Source organism: Protopterus annectens, chromosome 6.part1 (assembly GCF_019279795.1).
Source record: "Protopterus annectens isolate FY-2018-M chromosome 6.part1, PAN1.0, whole genome shotgun sequence".
NCBI lineage: Eukaryota > Metazoa > Chordata > Ceratodontiformes > Protopteridae > Protopterus > Protopterus annectens.
The window spans coordinates 310,323,353-310,340,189 of NC_056738.1; the positions used below are offsets into that span (position 1 = coordinate 310,323,353).

At 39.4% G+C, this 16,837-nt stretch overlaps 1 protein-coding gene across 4 annotated transcripts in view; it reads left to right on the plus strand.

Annotated features, from left to right (window-relative positions):
- The window catches only part of DNAJC4 (DnaJ heat shock protein family (Hsp40) member C4), a 2,281,272-nt gene that overhangs the window by 715,446 nt on the left and 1,548,989 nt on the right, over positions 1-16,837 (plus strand). For all 4 annotated transcript variants that reach the window (XM_044075728.1, XM_044075729.1, XM_044075731.1 and 1 more), the window contains one exon: positions 15,195-15,418. In XM_044075728.1, the coding sequence (XP_043931663.1) occupies positions 15,195-15,418 (224 nt within the window). The remainder of the gene's footprint in view (positions 1-15,194; positions 15,419-16,837) is intronic.

Consider the following 16,837-nt stretch of genomic DNA (forward strand, 5'->3'; position numbering starts at 1 on the left):
AACCATCATTGATGCAGCTGGTAGCGTTTAGCATCAACCTGTAAAAATACATAAACAAAGACTTTCCTTAGATCTAAGGCAGATCCTGGAAGTCATAAAACAGTAAACACTTCCAAGACAGTACAAAAAACGTCTAGTTCTAGACGTGTCTGTTACTCCACTGAAACTGAACGATAACATCATTTTATTACGTAGCCATAAAGTAATTTAATTTAAGCTATTTTTTTTAAGTTAACCTATTGTGTTTCAGTTTCCCCTGTTAAAATATATACATTTAAACAGTTACAATAGTGTATATGCGCTTACATCTTTAAGTTCAGTACACACACTTCTATACCAGCAGTTTGATATACACATAGCATACATTTCTAATATGTTTGTAACAAAAGCAGATGAATCCTGGTTATATTCACAAATGACATATAATTATTTACAAAATTTCAGCTAGCTGTGCTAGCAGTATAGGTTCATAGGTTCATATTAGGCTATCTGCCCTAGGGCATTTATAAACCTAGCCAGAGTGTGTTTGGCTTTCGCCACCCATTTTAAATGAATTTTGCTATGCCCTTTTTCGAGGTTAGTATACTGTGCCTCTGTCTAACAGTGATACCCAGGGTAAACCTACGATCTCCCATCCACTCATCAAGATTCCTCGTGAAGAGAGTCAATGAGGGACTCTGCCTAACCTGGACTGGGATTTTATTCCAGAGTTAAGGGAGCCTCTGGGTTATGAATCTGTCCCTCCAGCATGTCCTATTTATTTCAGTGCTGAGGTTCAAGTCTCTCGAGCACGTAGCTCGATGGGATTTGGATTTTCTGAGGTGCAGCGTGTCCATTAATTCTGGGTTGGACATGGCTTTATACGTCAGGCACAGATCGCCTCTGAGCAGGCGGTATGCCACTGAGTAGAGCTGGAGTTTCTTTAACAGGGCAGCATATGGCATCTGTTTGAGCCCTTTGATCCTCTTGGTGAGGGACTTTTGGGGTCTTTCCAGTTGCTGCAGGTGTCTGGTAAGGTACATCCCAAAAGGGGCATTGTACTCAATTATAGGCCTGATGAGGGATGAGTAAAGAGGCACGATGACCTCCCCTGATCTAGATGTGAATCCCTTCATGATTAGGTGGGCTATATAAAATGTTTTTCTAACCACTTTGGCCACGTGGTTTTCAAATGAGAGATTGCTATCAACTTGGGTCCCCAGGTCCCTAATTACTTCTTCCTTACTTAATGGATTACCACCTATGTGGTAATTTGTGGGCATTTTGTTTTTGCCAAAGGGGATGACTATACACTTTTTGGTGTTTAGCTTGAGGCTATGGCTCTGGCACCAGTTGTCTGCTTCTATGAGGCCCTTTTGTAGGATGCTTGTGTCAGCTGGAGAGTCGATTATGGCGCCTAGTTTGCAGTCATCTGCGAACTTGGTCAGCCACAGTCCTTCCGTGTTGGCCTGTACCTCCGAGAAATATATACCGATCAAGAGAGGTCCCAGGACTGAGCCTTGTGGGACGCCACTTGTAACTGGTTTGGAATTTGACATGGCTCCAGCAATTCTAACCATGTGGGTTCTGTCCTTGAGCCAGTTTGCAACCCATCTAGTGACATAGGGGTTTATATTTAAGCTGGTGAGCTTATCTATAATGCCCGAGTGGGGTATTGTATCGAAGGCTTTTGCGAGGTCCAGGTAGGCTGTGTGGACCACCTTCCCCTCGTCAGTGGCCTTGGTGACTGTTTCAAAGAAATCGACCAGGTTTAAGAGGTAGGATCTGCCCTTAACAAAGCCGAACTGGGTAGGATCCAGTGTCTGTAGGTCCCCAATATCTTTATTTATGAGGTCCATGATGATCCTTTCCATAGCTTTGCAGACCAAGCTAGTCAGGTTTATGGGGCAATAGTTTTCAGGATCCGTTGAGGCACCACCTTTGTGGAGAGGAACCACTGTTGCTGTATGCCACTCTTTGGGTACATATCCTGTAGTAAGGCTGAGACTGAACGGTAGTTTTATGTTTGGGTTTAGCTCTTCTTGGAGTTCATGTAGGACGCAGCCCAGGACATCGTCTGGTACCATTGATGCTGTGTTTTTTACTTTGGAGAGGGCGGCTCTTACCTGAGCATCTGAGATGTCAGGGGGGCAGCACTCTGCAGGGATAGATATTTGCCCTTTTGGTGGGGGGGGAGAAGTTTGCGCTGAACCTATCAGCTAGGATGTTGGCAATGATTGTGGGTTCGGTGTATTTTTTGTCATTTTAGACTAATTCTGAGCATATCTGGGAATTCCCACCCAGGTTCCTAACATAACTAAAGAAAGCCTTGTGATTATCCTTAGTGTCCTGTGCAATTTTTGTCTCTAAGCTGGCCTTAGACGATTTTATGAGTGCCCGTAGTTTTTTGCTAATACTGATCAGAGATGCCTTCCCTTTTTTGAATTTTGCTCTATCATGTAGTAGCTTCCTCCTTCTATTGTATAGTTTGTTTATGGCTGGGGTCCACCAGACAGGACGCCTGCCTTTGGAGGATTGGGTCTTGGTTTTATTTGGGATTGCATGATCCATGCATTCCTGAAGGTGTTCATAGAATGCGTTTATAAAGGATTCTGCGGTCTGGGCCGTATTTTCCACAGGCCCGGGGGCTTTGAAGGATTCCACCTCGGTTTTGAGGAGTGTGAAATTTGCTTTAGAGAAGTTTTTCACTGTGGTTTTCTGGGCAGGGTGTGGGGTCGGGATGTGAATATGCATTGAGATTAGTTTATGGTCTGATCTTACCAGTGAGGGATACACTTCTGGTCTGGAGCATAGAGCCCCCATGTTGGTGATGATCAGGTTCAGTATGTTTTCCCCTCTTGTGGGAGTGGTAACAAGTTGTTCCATAGCATTTGAGTTTATAAATTCTAGGAACCTTTGGGCTATGGTGTTGGAGCTAGAGTAATGCTCCCAGTCTATGTTTGGGTAGTTGAAGTCGCCCAATATAATGGTGTTTGGAGAGACCTTCATATTTTCCAGTGTTCTCAGGAAGGCAGAGTGGGGTTCCTGGGTTTGGGAGGGTGGTCTGTAGCAGGCTATAAACTGGAAGGCAGTTTTACCCACTGTTAGTTGCACATGGATAGTCTCTGATGCTTCGTGCTGTGCCACCAACCTGGAGGTGTGGGTATCTTTGACGAATATTGATACTCCCCCTCCTTTTGTGGTTCGGTCCAAGTTTTGAGGCCAAAAAGCATGGTATGAGGTATAACGTGGTAGTGCTGGGGTGCCCTCGGGAGCCTTGAACCAGGTTTCTGTTACTGCACAGATATTGATGTTCTCCATGCTAAGGAGAGTTTTGAGTGCGTGCATCTTGAGGTTTAGACTTCTGGCGTTGAGTAGCATTACTCTTAGTTTCTTATCCCTTGTGATACCTATGGAGGTGGGTTTGTCTTTTGAGCCTTGCCTAAAAAAGGCACTATGGGGGCGGCAAGAGCCTTTGCCAATATCCGAAAGCCCAGGGGTGACAGGTGCAAGCCGTCCCTAGCGAAGCATTGTGGCTTGTCGAGCATGTCATCCCAGGCTGACAGGCATTGGATCCCCTTTGAATGACACCAATACTTAAGCCATTTGTTGAAATTGATCATCTTGTCTTCATATTGTGGCATCATTCTTGGTGAGGGTAAGATGCTACTCAAGGGTCATACCGGCCTGGGCTACATGCTCAGAGAGCTCCTCTATGTCTGTTTTCATGTAGTCCAGGGAGGTACGTCTCGGGTCATTCACACCAGCATGGACTATGATGTATCTCCTTTCATGACACAGATTAGTGCCTTATTTTTTTTTTCAAAAGTTTAAATATAGTCACAAGTCTTTATATTTGTAGTTATTGCAGTTTCTGAACTATTTTTCTGAATCTTATAGCCTCTCATTCTCTTGTCAAATATCTTTATATAAAAAAATCAGATTTTTTTTTCCTTTCTACTCATTCTAAAATTTGTAAATAGTGACTAATAATCATATGAATATACTGTTTCTGTTTGATTGCACTATGGATAAAGATAAGACACCTGCTTTTTGAAAGTGCCAGTAATGCGTTCATAATATACCTCCCCAAGACCCACATGAATTTCATGTTATGTCTTGGCATTGAGCATCTGGATTCTGAGTGCTCAATATGTAAGAAGTTTAGTTCAAGGGCATTATTACATTGCCATAATAAGTTAGTCCTGATGAAACTGTTAAAAGGCAGTCTGCCTAGAGGAAAAGGAGGCCAATAACAAGGACATGGGAAAGACTAACAGACTGGAAAAGACAAAAGAGAAAGGAAAGCTAGAGGAGTCAGATACCTCAGTCTTTGAGAAGCTATCCCCTGACAAGGTGCCAAGAGTTAGCTTTTTCCTTCCTACTGCCAGGACCTTCACACCCCAGAATCTTGTGCCAGGCAAGAGCCTTCAAGCCTGACTGACTCTCCTTTGAACAGAAAAACAAGAAGCTTCTCCTTGTAGCAGAAGTTGTTGAGGCTCCTGTTAACTTATTCTGCTTCTGCAGCTTCATTTCACTCCTCCTGTTTACTCCGGTGCCTGATGCACTTAGATTGGACTAAGATGATGACCGTCTTTATCAAACTCAGCTTCAGTTCAGTGTTCTCTCAGTCCCCACTGTGTGTTATAGGACACAGAAAGAAACCCAAGTCCCAGTGAGACTGTTGTTTACATTGCATTATGCAATTCTTGTCCCAGTTTTTATACTGGGAAGACCATTAGATGCCTAAAAAGAAGAATTTATGAATAATGGTTGGCTATTAAAAAGAAAGATTTTTCTAGTGCATTATTCAAACATGTAAGTTCAAACGTCTTTGTTTTAAGAAATTTTCGTTTTTGTTTTGGATAAAGTACCAAATAATAATATTTTTTTGTGGAGATTTCAAAACAGTATTAGAATGTAGAGAATCATATTGGCAGATAGACCTGGTTGCTGATCATGCACTAGGTCTTAATGAAAGCATTAATATTAAGTGCACATTACAAATGAGAAAATATTAGATTCTTGACATTTAATGTTTAAAGTTTGCACATTTTACTTTTTATTATTTATTTTTTATTATTTAGCATTGTCTAAGGTACACCAATGTAATATTTTTAGGTCTGTATCTTTAAAGACTAACTTCATTCTGATTCTACAGATTTTCATTGGTTAAATATGTGACATTTTGGCGTGCAGTTTAAATAGATGGAGCATGGTTGTTTTAATTGTTTCTGAAGAAGTTGTAGTAAATAAATAGAACAAAAGCGCTAACTTTTTGTGTCTGCGTCCACTTAGTCCTTTCCTTGTGGAGTTACTTCTAGGTTTTTGTTGTCATTACATCGTTTTTAGACTTTAAATACAATTAATAAATCATATTAAGTAGAAATTGCACTTTTAATGCATGGACAAGAAAATGTACTTGATCTCATTACATTCTTCTATGCATAATCAGACCTTTAAATCTTCTTTTTATTTTATTTTATTTTATTTTAGTTATGCAACATCCATTTTTTGCCTCTGTAATGGTCAGAGCCAGTTACTTGTTTTACCTCATTCTGTTAACACAAATTTTAGTAACTTTCAGTGTGTTACCCCAGACCTATATACATTTAGTGTATCTGAGGACTTCCACCTTCATGCTGCACGAAAAAAATAATTAGCCAACAGGAATGCAATTTACAGTTACCTTATAAGAATTTCTGTACAGTTCATACTTATCATGCAGTTTAGTTTACACACAGAAACAAAACTCTTGTGTCATCCATTAAAATTTGTCACACTGCTTTTGCATTTATTTCTTGCTGTAATTTTACAGATATGTAAACATGCATCTAGTTTTTCTCATAGCTACTTATGTGAACCGTTTGGTTATGTTTTGCTTGTTTGATGTTAATCTGTTTCTGGCTCATCTGCATGCAACTGAATGCTCACCTGTAAAGTTTAGTACAAGGTACTCAAATACAGAGATTCTTTTACGAATGTGCTTTCTCTGAGTTTGTGCTACTTTGTAGACTGTACTTAGAGACTAGGGATGTGAGGACCCAGCTGAAAATTTGGTGGTGCAGAGTTGCATTGCCCTGCAAAAAAACACTTGTTAAAATCACTGCATGTTGTGAGTATGATGAGAGTCGAGTATTTGGTAGCAAGTAGGTGAAATTCAAGCAGTTGATGTTTGAGTTAATAAAATAGATCTGAATCATGTCTAGATAAAATTCAGATTATACCATGACCCCCTATTAATATTCCAAAACGTGCACGCTGATTGGCCAGCGTGCACGTTGTAAATCGACTTATACTAATGGAAAAAGGTCCGGTCGCCCGGACTTTTTCCATTAGTATAAGTCTTTTTTTAAAACACTGTCTCGCTATGTTAAAAGAGTTTAACATAGCGACACAGGTTTAAAAAAAGCAACGGAGATCTCCGTTGCTTTTTTAAAAGCTGTCTCGCTATGTTAACCTCCTTTAACATAGCGACACAGTGTGTAAAAAGCAACGGAGATCTTGCTTTCTCCGTTGCTTTTTTTTTAAAACCTGTCTCGCTATGTTAAATGGGTTTAACATAGCGAGACAGCTTTAAAATAAGCAACGGACATCTCCGTTGCTTATTTTAAAGCTGTCGGGCTATGTTAAACCCATTTAACATAGCGAAACAGTAAAAAAGCAACAGAGATCTTGCTTTCTCCGTTGCTTTTGGCCACAGCTCTGATGTACTGTGTAGGCATGCGCAGTACATCAGAACTGCCACGGATGCCAGACAACTGCGGAAGGGCAGCAAAGAGGCATTATACAATGCCATTATTTAAGAAAAGTAATTGTTTCTTTTCTTAAATAATGTCATAGTATAATAATAACCACTTCTGGGTGTGGGTAATGCGGGATTTACCCACGGTTGTCTTTGTTTGGTCCCTTGGGACTAAACCACGCCAACCATGGTTAAATCCCGCATTACCCACACCCAGGCGTGGGTTATTGCTATAATAATTCATTTTAAATCTTGACTTTGGTTAGCCAAGTATGCATGTGTGTGTCAACATGGTAATAGTTCTGTTTAGGATTGCTTTTCTTCATCAGTGATTGGCTTGATCATCTGTTGGAAGCATAGGTGTCAAATTACTTGTATCAGATACACACTTCATTGAAAGATAAAGAAAATGTCAGTGCAGTCAAGACAACTACTACTACAAATATCACAACTAAAAGTTTATGATCATATCTCCTCATCCTGAATATATGCTACTAATCTAGTTAACACAGTAAGTATTGGGATGAGGAACTTGACTCTTTTCAGTTGCCTCTTGAATTATCGCTTAATGAATTTTGATTTTTGCTTCATTAATACAAATTTAGGTGCATATTTCCTGATTTATTAAAGTGCATGTCTCTCCTTTACTAGCTAGCATGGAATCAACAGCCATGTGATTTTACTGTACCACAACCTTAATAATTATCCTTTCAACAGTAATCCAGTCTGTCGCATTAAAATTAGCTTTACATAATGTCTTTAGAAGAGTAGGTATTTTCTACAGTTCCAAGATGGCTTTTACTGCTCCGTAAGAAGCAAAGATAGCCGCACCTAAAATTACACCTTCATAAAAGTCCATGTTAGACACATCAGAATGCCGTTTTTCCCTTTATAACCTTTCTGACTGGAAGAATGTCAAGACAGTTTTCTAGATAGACATCTGCAGGCTTGGTCTTTGCACATAGAATCTACCCTTGGTTGTTTAGGTACTGTAATCTGCTTTCCAAAGCAGATAGGTTTTGGCACATGTGCTAGGTCTGAAGAGCCTAGTCCATTACAAATAGATTGGTTAAACACCAGCAAACATATTTTTGTAATATCTGATTAACCCTAGAGAAATGTATAGTTTCTTTTCTCTATTAGTTGTATCCCTCCGTTGTGGCTGTTGAAGCATGAACAGGCATGCTTTATTATGTGACACCATATTTTTGTAGTGAAGTTTTTTTTTTTTTTGCACAGTGAGAAGCTTTTAACAATCCATCCAGTGATGTTGAAGTCCAATATCTCTTCAGTGGTCATAGGCACAGGAATCATTTTGATCCCACAATAAGCAGATGTGCAAATACTCAACAATCAGTCTGTTAGTCAGATTTAATGTATCAACATATGTTTCATTTTTTTCCCAGAAAGATGTTGGGATGCAAGGTAGGTGCATAGGCTGAAGCAAAAAAAATCATGAGTAATGTCAGAATCCTCATCACGTAGCTTCCCTGTCATTTTGTTTGTTCTCCAAGTCAGTGGTTGTTGAGTGTTTTGTGGTCTCCATAGTCATCATCCCTTTACAAGTTTTTCAGTGGTATGGATGGTTAACAAAATCTGAAATTACCTTTTCTACCTTGGACTGAGACTGGACTTTTGTTGGAAGGCTGTAATATAAACACAGTCACCAGGCTTTAGATTATGGCAATGCAAATTAGGAGGATTGGGAAAGGTTTTTCTGTTTTTTTTTTTTTTTTTTTTTTTTTTTTTTTATGAAAAGTGTGTAAAGTTTTAAACACTCTGGGGAAAAATGCACCATTACTCAGGGTGAGTTTTTTATTTAAACTGAGTGGGTAGCATGGATGGTCATGAATAAGGACAGAGCATCTGGCCCACTTTGTATCTTCATAAACCTTTGCAGGTCTGTTTTTTAAGGTTCCATTCATGCATTTTACCAGACTGGAAGATTGTGAGTGATTTGTATAGTGCAGTTACAGTCTCACATTACATAATCTACCTAATTCTTTAACAAACTTTTTAGTAATGTGAGTACCCTGGTAATTGTTAGTAGTACATGGTACACCAAATCATGGAATACATTTTCTCAGTAACTTCTTCAATATTATGATATTAGTTTTAATTCAAAGTTAAGCTTCAGTCCAACAGGAAAACATATACAAACCGTAACTAAGATGATTTCATGCTTTTGACATTATGCAAGCTATATAAAATCTACTGGATATTTGCAGAAAGACTCCAAGAGGACAGTAAAGATGCATGCAAATATTTTACTTCCAGATTTATTTGCTAAGTGTACAGTTCAGTTGTTCTCTTACTGAAGAATCAGAAAAGGAAGAAAAAGTGAAAATCTATCTTTGTTAATAAGTTGCAATAAAACATTTTTGCCTAAATGACTGAGGAAATAATGAGCTCTTACAAGATAAGGAAGTAAAACATTTGGATATACCAGCCATGTACTCAGATGGCTCCATAGATGGCCCCGATATTTATAATGAAACTCCTCAAATCCATTTATATTTTTCCTTCTTTGATGCCTTATCTTGAAATGCTACAAGCTTGCTAAAGTCAAAAACAAGTTAGTTACTATTTGTTGACAGAATCATTACAGATGTACAGGCAGAGTCTATATTGGCAGCATAATGTGGTACGTGATAAGTTAGATTATTTCGCCATCTAACCGAATCTAAATTTCTCTGATGAGCCTGATATTTCACTGCAACAACCTTTGCCAGCATAAGCGGTTTAGATTCTTATGTTCATGGACCAGTAGTAGTCAGTCAGTCTGCAGAACATTACAAGCCTAGAAAAAAAATCCCCATTCAAAAGGTCTCTCTAGCCTCAAAGAGGACAAGACAAAATAGACCAGTGGAGTATTTGAGACTGCCCATCCAGTTATCTAGGTTTACCTTTAATGTAGCAAGGGTGCTACTCTGTTTGACATGTAATGAAACTTTGTTCTGTGAGAGAGGGTTACATTGAGAAATGAATCAATTATAATAAAGTGTCTGTGGATGATGAATTAGTTTGTTTACCTGGGTATTTCAGGTATGATTTTTTTTCCTGTGTAGGAATAGGAGGTCAAAGAGGGTTGAATCTTTCATGGCTCAAAAGGATAGACACAAGTCTCTGGAGAAGTCTGTAACAGACGGAATAATGAAAGTGGGCAGCCAGTCTATCCTGATAACTTAAGATTTTTGAGGCCACTGATTTTTTTGTTATGAATTTCTGAGGTCTGTCAAGTTGAGGAATATGTTTAGACAAATGCATGACAAAAGGTTCATTATATTCAAGAATGGATCTGAGGAAATGTGAGTAAAGGGGAATTAAGACTTCTTTGGATCTAGTGGAAATGCCATTGGAAATTAGATGAGCTAAACTGAAGGCTTTCCAAACTACTCCGTAAGCATGATAGTCAAACAATAAGGAATCATCAACAAGAGTGCCCAGATCCCTAACTGTATTGTCTGATTGAAGGGGTGTATCACATATGTGGTATGAGAACATATTTTGTTTACCAGAATGAACTATGCTACATTTTTGCCATTTAACTTGAGACCATTATCCTTGCACCAGTTGTTAACATGGTCTAACCCATGCTGGTGCAATTGAGAGTCAGTGGAAGATTGAATATAACACACCCAGTTTGCAGTTGTCTGCCTGGGCATTCTAGGGGATTAGTTTCTCTGTCCAAACTATGGAGGAGGTGAACACAAAGGGAAATTGCTGTAGTCAGGTTACCATGATGTCTAGCTTTCATGACCCTGCTGTTGCTGTCTGTAGAAACATTTCTCTGTACTGCCCTTTCCTGCCACATTTAAAAAAGGTTTCTCAAAAAGAGGGGAGAGACCCAGTAGAACAAAGTTGCCCATCCACTTACTGGATCTTGTGTATTACCTAGAGACACTGAAGCAGCTAGTGATCTTTATCCTCTTCTATCACCGATCCCCATATCTCAGCCTCTTCCTTTATCCCTTTTTGGAGTTTCAAGGCTCTTAATATTTAAATTAATTTCTTCAATTTCCTGCTTTTTTCTCTTCTTATTGAACACAATGGTGTACACTGCAAAGTAAGTCATTTAATTAGACTGCCAATGAAGTCGTATTTGCTTTAACTGAGTCCTTAATGGTTGATACAGTCCTTGAACAAAAGCTGCTGCAACTGCTTGAGGTGCAGTCTCATGGGATTTGTGATCATTGAATGGCACTCAGAAATAACCATAGATAGCTCTAAATAATTTACAAGGTTTTCCATTTCATTTTGTTTGCAGTTACATACTTTAGACAACTTTGTTTGAAGAGGGCAGACCTTTATCACTGCATTTCCCGACATTGTTCTTTTTTGTCTAGTTTTACACCTTAAAGTTCTTTATCTTCTATTTTGGCTTTTATATGCAACCTTTGGCATGTTTTTTTTTTTTTGGCTCCACTCTGCCTGCTCACTGTCACCTCCCCATGATCGGTTGACCCATTCATTCCTCACAGTATGAGAGCTGTTCCCAGCCCTTTAATTTCCCATGAGGTGAGAGATGATCATGGAGCCATTATCTTAGCAGCGATTTATTTTGCTGCCTAATCTTTCATGCCTGGTGATGACATAGACTCCATGTCACCACTGAGGGAATGCCTGTGCCCCTGATATTGGGGTATGTCCACTCTGATACTCCTCTGCAAGGCGAACCACACTGGCTTGGGCAGACCTAACCACCTAATTCCCTTGGAGTGCTAGGTCATCACAGGAGGAAGATCCATTGCAACCCTCTGTCCCAGATAAGCATGACAACATAACTCATACATCTGTCATCCACTTCTCCCTGGCTCTTCCAGCTTCCCAAGCTGCTAGTCAGTTCTAGGCCATCTGGGTCAGAGATTTATCTATCTCTGCCACAGAGCAGGAGTATCTTTAGTATATTTTTGGTGGAGCTACAACACATAACCTAAGATTTCACAGGTTAAGATTATAACAACAAATAAGAGTCTCTAATTCTTTCTTCGATATTAGAAGTGCTTCCCTAATGTTTGGAAGATTTTACAGTCATATTATGCAAATTAGCAGGGGGGGGGGCTTCAAGGGATGCTGAGATAAATGTTTCTTTAGCCATAGGAACCACTCTAAGTGGAGCTTGTATAGTTTTGTCTCCCTGCCTTGCTAGCATATTTAAACACTACCTTACAGCATGATGCTGTACTATTGTTGCAGTATTATGAGTAATTTGTAAGGTTGTAGTTTAATATAAACATTTGAATGCTTTATTTTCTGGTAAGTTTGAGTGCTCAACTTTGACATTGAAAGGTCTTGGAGAGCAGTGGATAGGCCTTGGGAGGAGTTAAGATTAAGTATGAATCCTGAATGATTATATGGGGGAAGAAGCACGGTCAGAGGAAGACTGCCATCTTTATCAGAGCTGTTGACTTTTTGGCCATTGTCATTTTTTTTGAGCCCCAGTGAGGAGCATATCAATAGACCCTATCTCATACCTCCCCTTCTGTCTTTTTAGTATCCTTGGTTTGCTGCAGCAACTTCTTGGTAGTAAGTGTATTTTAATCTTCTCAGCATTAAGCTTTAGCATATAGTCATAAATTTTATCCTATTGCTTATCATCTGTCTTAGCCCATTTACTCTCTGATGTACCCAGATGAATCATTTTGTTGTGATCAAAGGTACTTTCCATTGGAAACCTCTGATCTGAGTCCCTCTTAGTAATCCATTTCTATTTTTCCAGATACCTACACCTGTATGTGTCTATGTGATTTATGCTAGGGTGCCCTTAAGAGAAACAAGAATTTGACTTTAACCCTGACAAACCCCCCCATGTTTAACCACGCACACGCACAGCCTCACACTCTCACACAAAAAAGAAAGTGAGGACCGCTTCAGTTTATTAAGATGAGAAGCAGCCTGCTAAGTTTTTACTCGCTTTCTCTTTTTGTGTATCTTCAAACAGTGCAAAGTACCAGCATTTGCAGATTGTTTCTTTCTTGTTTGTTTTCATTTTGTTTGTGCAGCTTGACACAGTAGTGGGCTTTGTATAGAAAAATCCAAGATGCAAGACAAAAGTTTTATTTATAGCTATTGCCTGGTTAAGCCAGGATCCTTTACGCAAGGACAGCAGCATATTCCTCTGGTATTACAGATTGTTCCCCCATCCCATACTACTACACCTACCCATCAGGTAGTGAAAAGACTGATCCTGCTTACTGTTCCCTCAAAATGTCTATGACAAGCACACTGATGGGTAGCAAACCTAAGCCTGAGCACTGCAGTATTCCACTAGTTATTTTCCTTATTTCTGGGATATTTCTGTAGTTCTCATGTTGCACCTGTCATCACAACTCCTCTTGTGTTCAGCCATTCAGATGTGTAGCACTTCAGTTCTTTTTTGTTCCTACCCATCAACTTCTCTAATTTTTTGTCAACCCAACTGTATGGACTGACTTGAGAGCCCTTGAAGTCCAGGTAGACCACATCAGTACAACTTGCTAATTTCAGTGGTTACCCAGTTATAAAACTAGATCAGATTTGACAGACAGCTCCTTCTGGTTATAGACCCATATTGGTTGCTGCCTTGAAGACTTGTTTCCTGCAGGATCTGTAGTAGTCTTTCCTTCAGAATTCTGTTCATAATTCTCTCATTCGTTGTTAAGCCCTTGCTGCATTTTCCCCCATATTTATACTGTCCCTTCCTCTTGTACAGGGGTCTGCCACTTGCTGACTTTCAGCTACTAGCTATTTCTGCACAGGTCAGTGATCTGATGAAGATCTCGATTGAGATGGGGGTGGTCTTCTAGCACTCTCACAGCATTCCTGAGGATTCTAAGGTAGCTCTTTTGGGTCCTTGTACTTTATCATCCCTAATAGTAGTCAGTTCTCTCTCTGCCTTCTCCCTAGCTATACTGTGTCCTCCATACTCTGCCTTTCCTCCATCCTAGCACAACACCCTCCCCTTGATTTTCTTTGTGAAGACTGAAGCAAATTATTCATTTAATACCTTTGATTTCTTCGTAGTCTTCTACAAGATCTCTCCCATCTTTGGCATGGTCAGGTCTATTCCTCCTATTTCTTTTCTTTTTTTTACTGTATACTGGAAAAGCCCTTGTTCCATTTTCTGATCTGTTCTGCTCCACTCCCTTTCAAATTGTGTGTTTGCTGTTCTCACCACCCTTTGCTACCTTTCCTTGTTTCTTGCCTCTTCCTTCTCTTCTTTGTTTGTACTTTTTTGTTGTCCCTTCTTCTTTTTTTTTGCTGTAATTTCTAGCCTGACATTTCTTTAACTACTTGTCTTTTTCCTCCTTTTGTCATATTGCCTGTTCCTCTTGCACTTGTCCACCTGTCCATAACCCTAAATGCACCATCCCTTTTCCATTTTCATAGCTTGTGCACTCCCTCCCTTTACTGCCAGTCTCTTTATTCATCATTAACCCTTTACCTTAGTTAAGCATAGCACACACTTATAAAATCCCAAACACATACATTCAGAGACACTCATTCACATGATCACAGTGACATCATTACTGTTGGCTAATGGTGCCCTCCTTTGGACATTCTGAAGAAGCCTCTGCCATGAGCAGGACCACATCCAAAATTCTGTTTTTCCTGGTGTTTTTCTGTGCCAGAAGGTTGAACCCAATCATTGTCTCTGACCTCTGTTAACTCCCACTCCCTGTCTGCCTTGGAATGTGAAATCTCTTGGAGTGCTCCTGGCAGAGTTAGACCTCCTGTGAGTATTACTGTCTTCTTCCTACTCCTCTCCTTTATTCCGTCTTCCTCACTTGATGTATTGGGGAGACATTACACTATTGATCTGCCAGCTTCTGCCTCTTCCCTCTTTGTCTATCTGAACTTCAAAGACACTTAAACCTAGGTTCCAACCCTACTCCCGTCTTTGTTTGGTGTTCTTTCTCTTGTCTGATCTTGCGTCTGATGACTTCCTTCAGTAAACTGATGCAGTAACACTGTCCCTTCCTTCTGTGTTATTCCTGAACAAGCTACACACCAAAGCGTCATCATGTTCCACCCCTGTTGTCAATGGACCTTGTTTCTGTGATACCAGCAATGTCTACCCTCCACTCCATCATCATTGCTTGCAGGTTCCCCATCTTCCTACACAGACTCCTGTTAAACTATCAGAGGTATTTATTATGTTGTTATATGAATGAATTGGGATGTATTTAATTTCACTTGTATGGACACTGGGAGATCCAGCAATCAGTGCCACATAGTCAGGAGGATGATTGATATGTAATATAGCTCATATGTATGTATTTACCTACTGTGTGAGTTTGTATTGAGACCTACACTTGTGATATGTACTTATATGACCTTAATTTTTAAATTTATTTTATAATAATAGAAACTGTGATGCCAGTGATATTTTTACCAGACAATAAAAAGAAATTGAGAATCAGTTGTTAAAATTAGTAGGGACTTAATCAGGTAGCATGTTTTTGATCTCTTATATAATATCTTTTTTTAGATTCATCCAGACATAGACCCTTCTAATCCAGAACTGCATAGTCAGTTCATACAACTGAATGAGGCATACAGTGTGCTCAGCAGGTTGAGTAGTAGGCACCAGTATGATGCCAAATTGCAACTTCAAAGGCAACATTTATCTCATTCACCTTTCCAACATCAAGCAGGTAGTGGAACTAAAGATGATCCCTTCATCTACACAGATCTGAAATGGCCAAGAACAAGGTAAGCATAATATTTATTTATTTATTTATTTATTTCAGTTTGATTACCGGGGATGTCCACTGGGTCAAGAAGAACCCATTTTCAGTGGAGGCCCGGGGAGAAAAGCTCCAAAGGCAGTACAACCAATGCAATGTTTAAGAAATACAAAACATAATACAACAGCAAGAAAACAAAGTAATACACTGCAAATTCCAATTACAATAGACAGTACACACAGTATTAATATTTTAAAATGCATATTTACAATAGAAAGTAGACACAGTAAGAACATTGAAGATGCAAATTTGCAATACACTGCAAAAACTTTTTTTTTTTTTTTTTTTTGTGCTAACTATTCAATATTGTCATCATACAGTGGAGTTAGTGCCTGCTATGGTTCATTCTGTTTTTAAAATCTTATAATTGTTTCTTGTTCCTTCAGCAAATCTATGCTAAATCCATAACTGATTTACAGGGTGTGCTATAATGAGTGAAATATAGCAAATATTTGGGTGGTCAGGCTTTAATGTGAAAGGAAATCTGTGGTTTTAAAAAGATTTTTTTTCTTACTGAAAGAACAATTTCATGTGATACAAAAACACTGATTCGGTTTCCCATGGTGCTAAGCTGCTTAAGTTTTATTAGTGTGAGTAGCAGAACAGATGCATATAATCTGTGGCTAATACATCTAACAGAGCCAACAAATGGATATGAACTGCATTTCAGGCTATTAACGAACAAAATAAAGCCAGGGATATTTCACAGTGCTTCATAAGCTTGCTCACACTCTTAAGGCTGTCTGAGCATATCAAATAAAAGTGCATTTTAGTTTTTAAAATATGATTTTCTATATAGTTCTGGTATTAGAAGAGACAGCACTGTGATGTTGAACTATAAAGCCCTGACTACAGCCCAGGTGACCTGAGTTTAATTACTAGCTCAGGCACTACCATGCTGGCAGGTGTGAAATGGCATGCCCATCTTGGGGTGGGGGGGGGTGGAGAAGGTTGAGCACAGTCACAGTCCCTCAGAGTAGAGATATCACTGCAGTTGGCATCCAGGGGAATGGCTTACAGTTCACTAAACCGTCAGCCGATGGTGATCCCCGTTAGCAATTGCACAGCAATGTACAGTCTCGGGCAATAGACACTGTGAACCACCCATGGTTATTTGTGAACCACAGCCTAGTGAGGAAAATAATTAGTGAATGACTATACGGTTGCTCCAAGCAGATTTGGAAGATTTCTTGAAAGTGGTTTGGCAGTAGTTGAAGGCAGTGGCTGTTCTTTTGACCTGTAATGTTAAGCAGCCCAAGTCCTTGGAAGATTTCAGTGGGACTTTAGGATCAGTGCAGTATCCCAATGCCTCTCCAACAGAGGACAATGAAATTAAGAAGTCAAATAGTTTATGTTGAGCAGATGTTCAGGTAGATAAATTTTA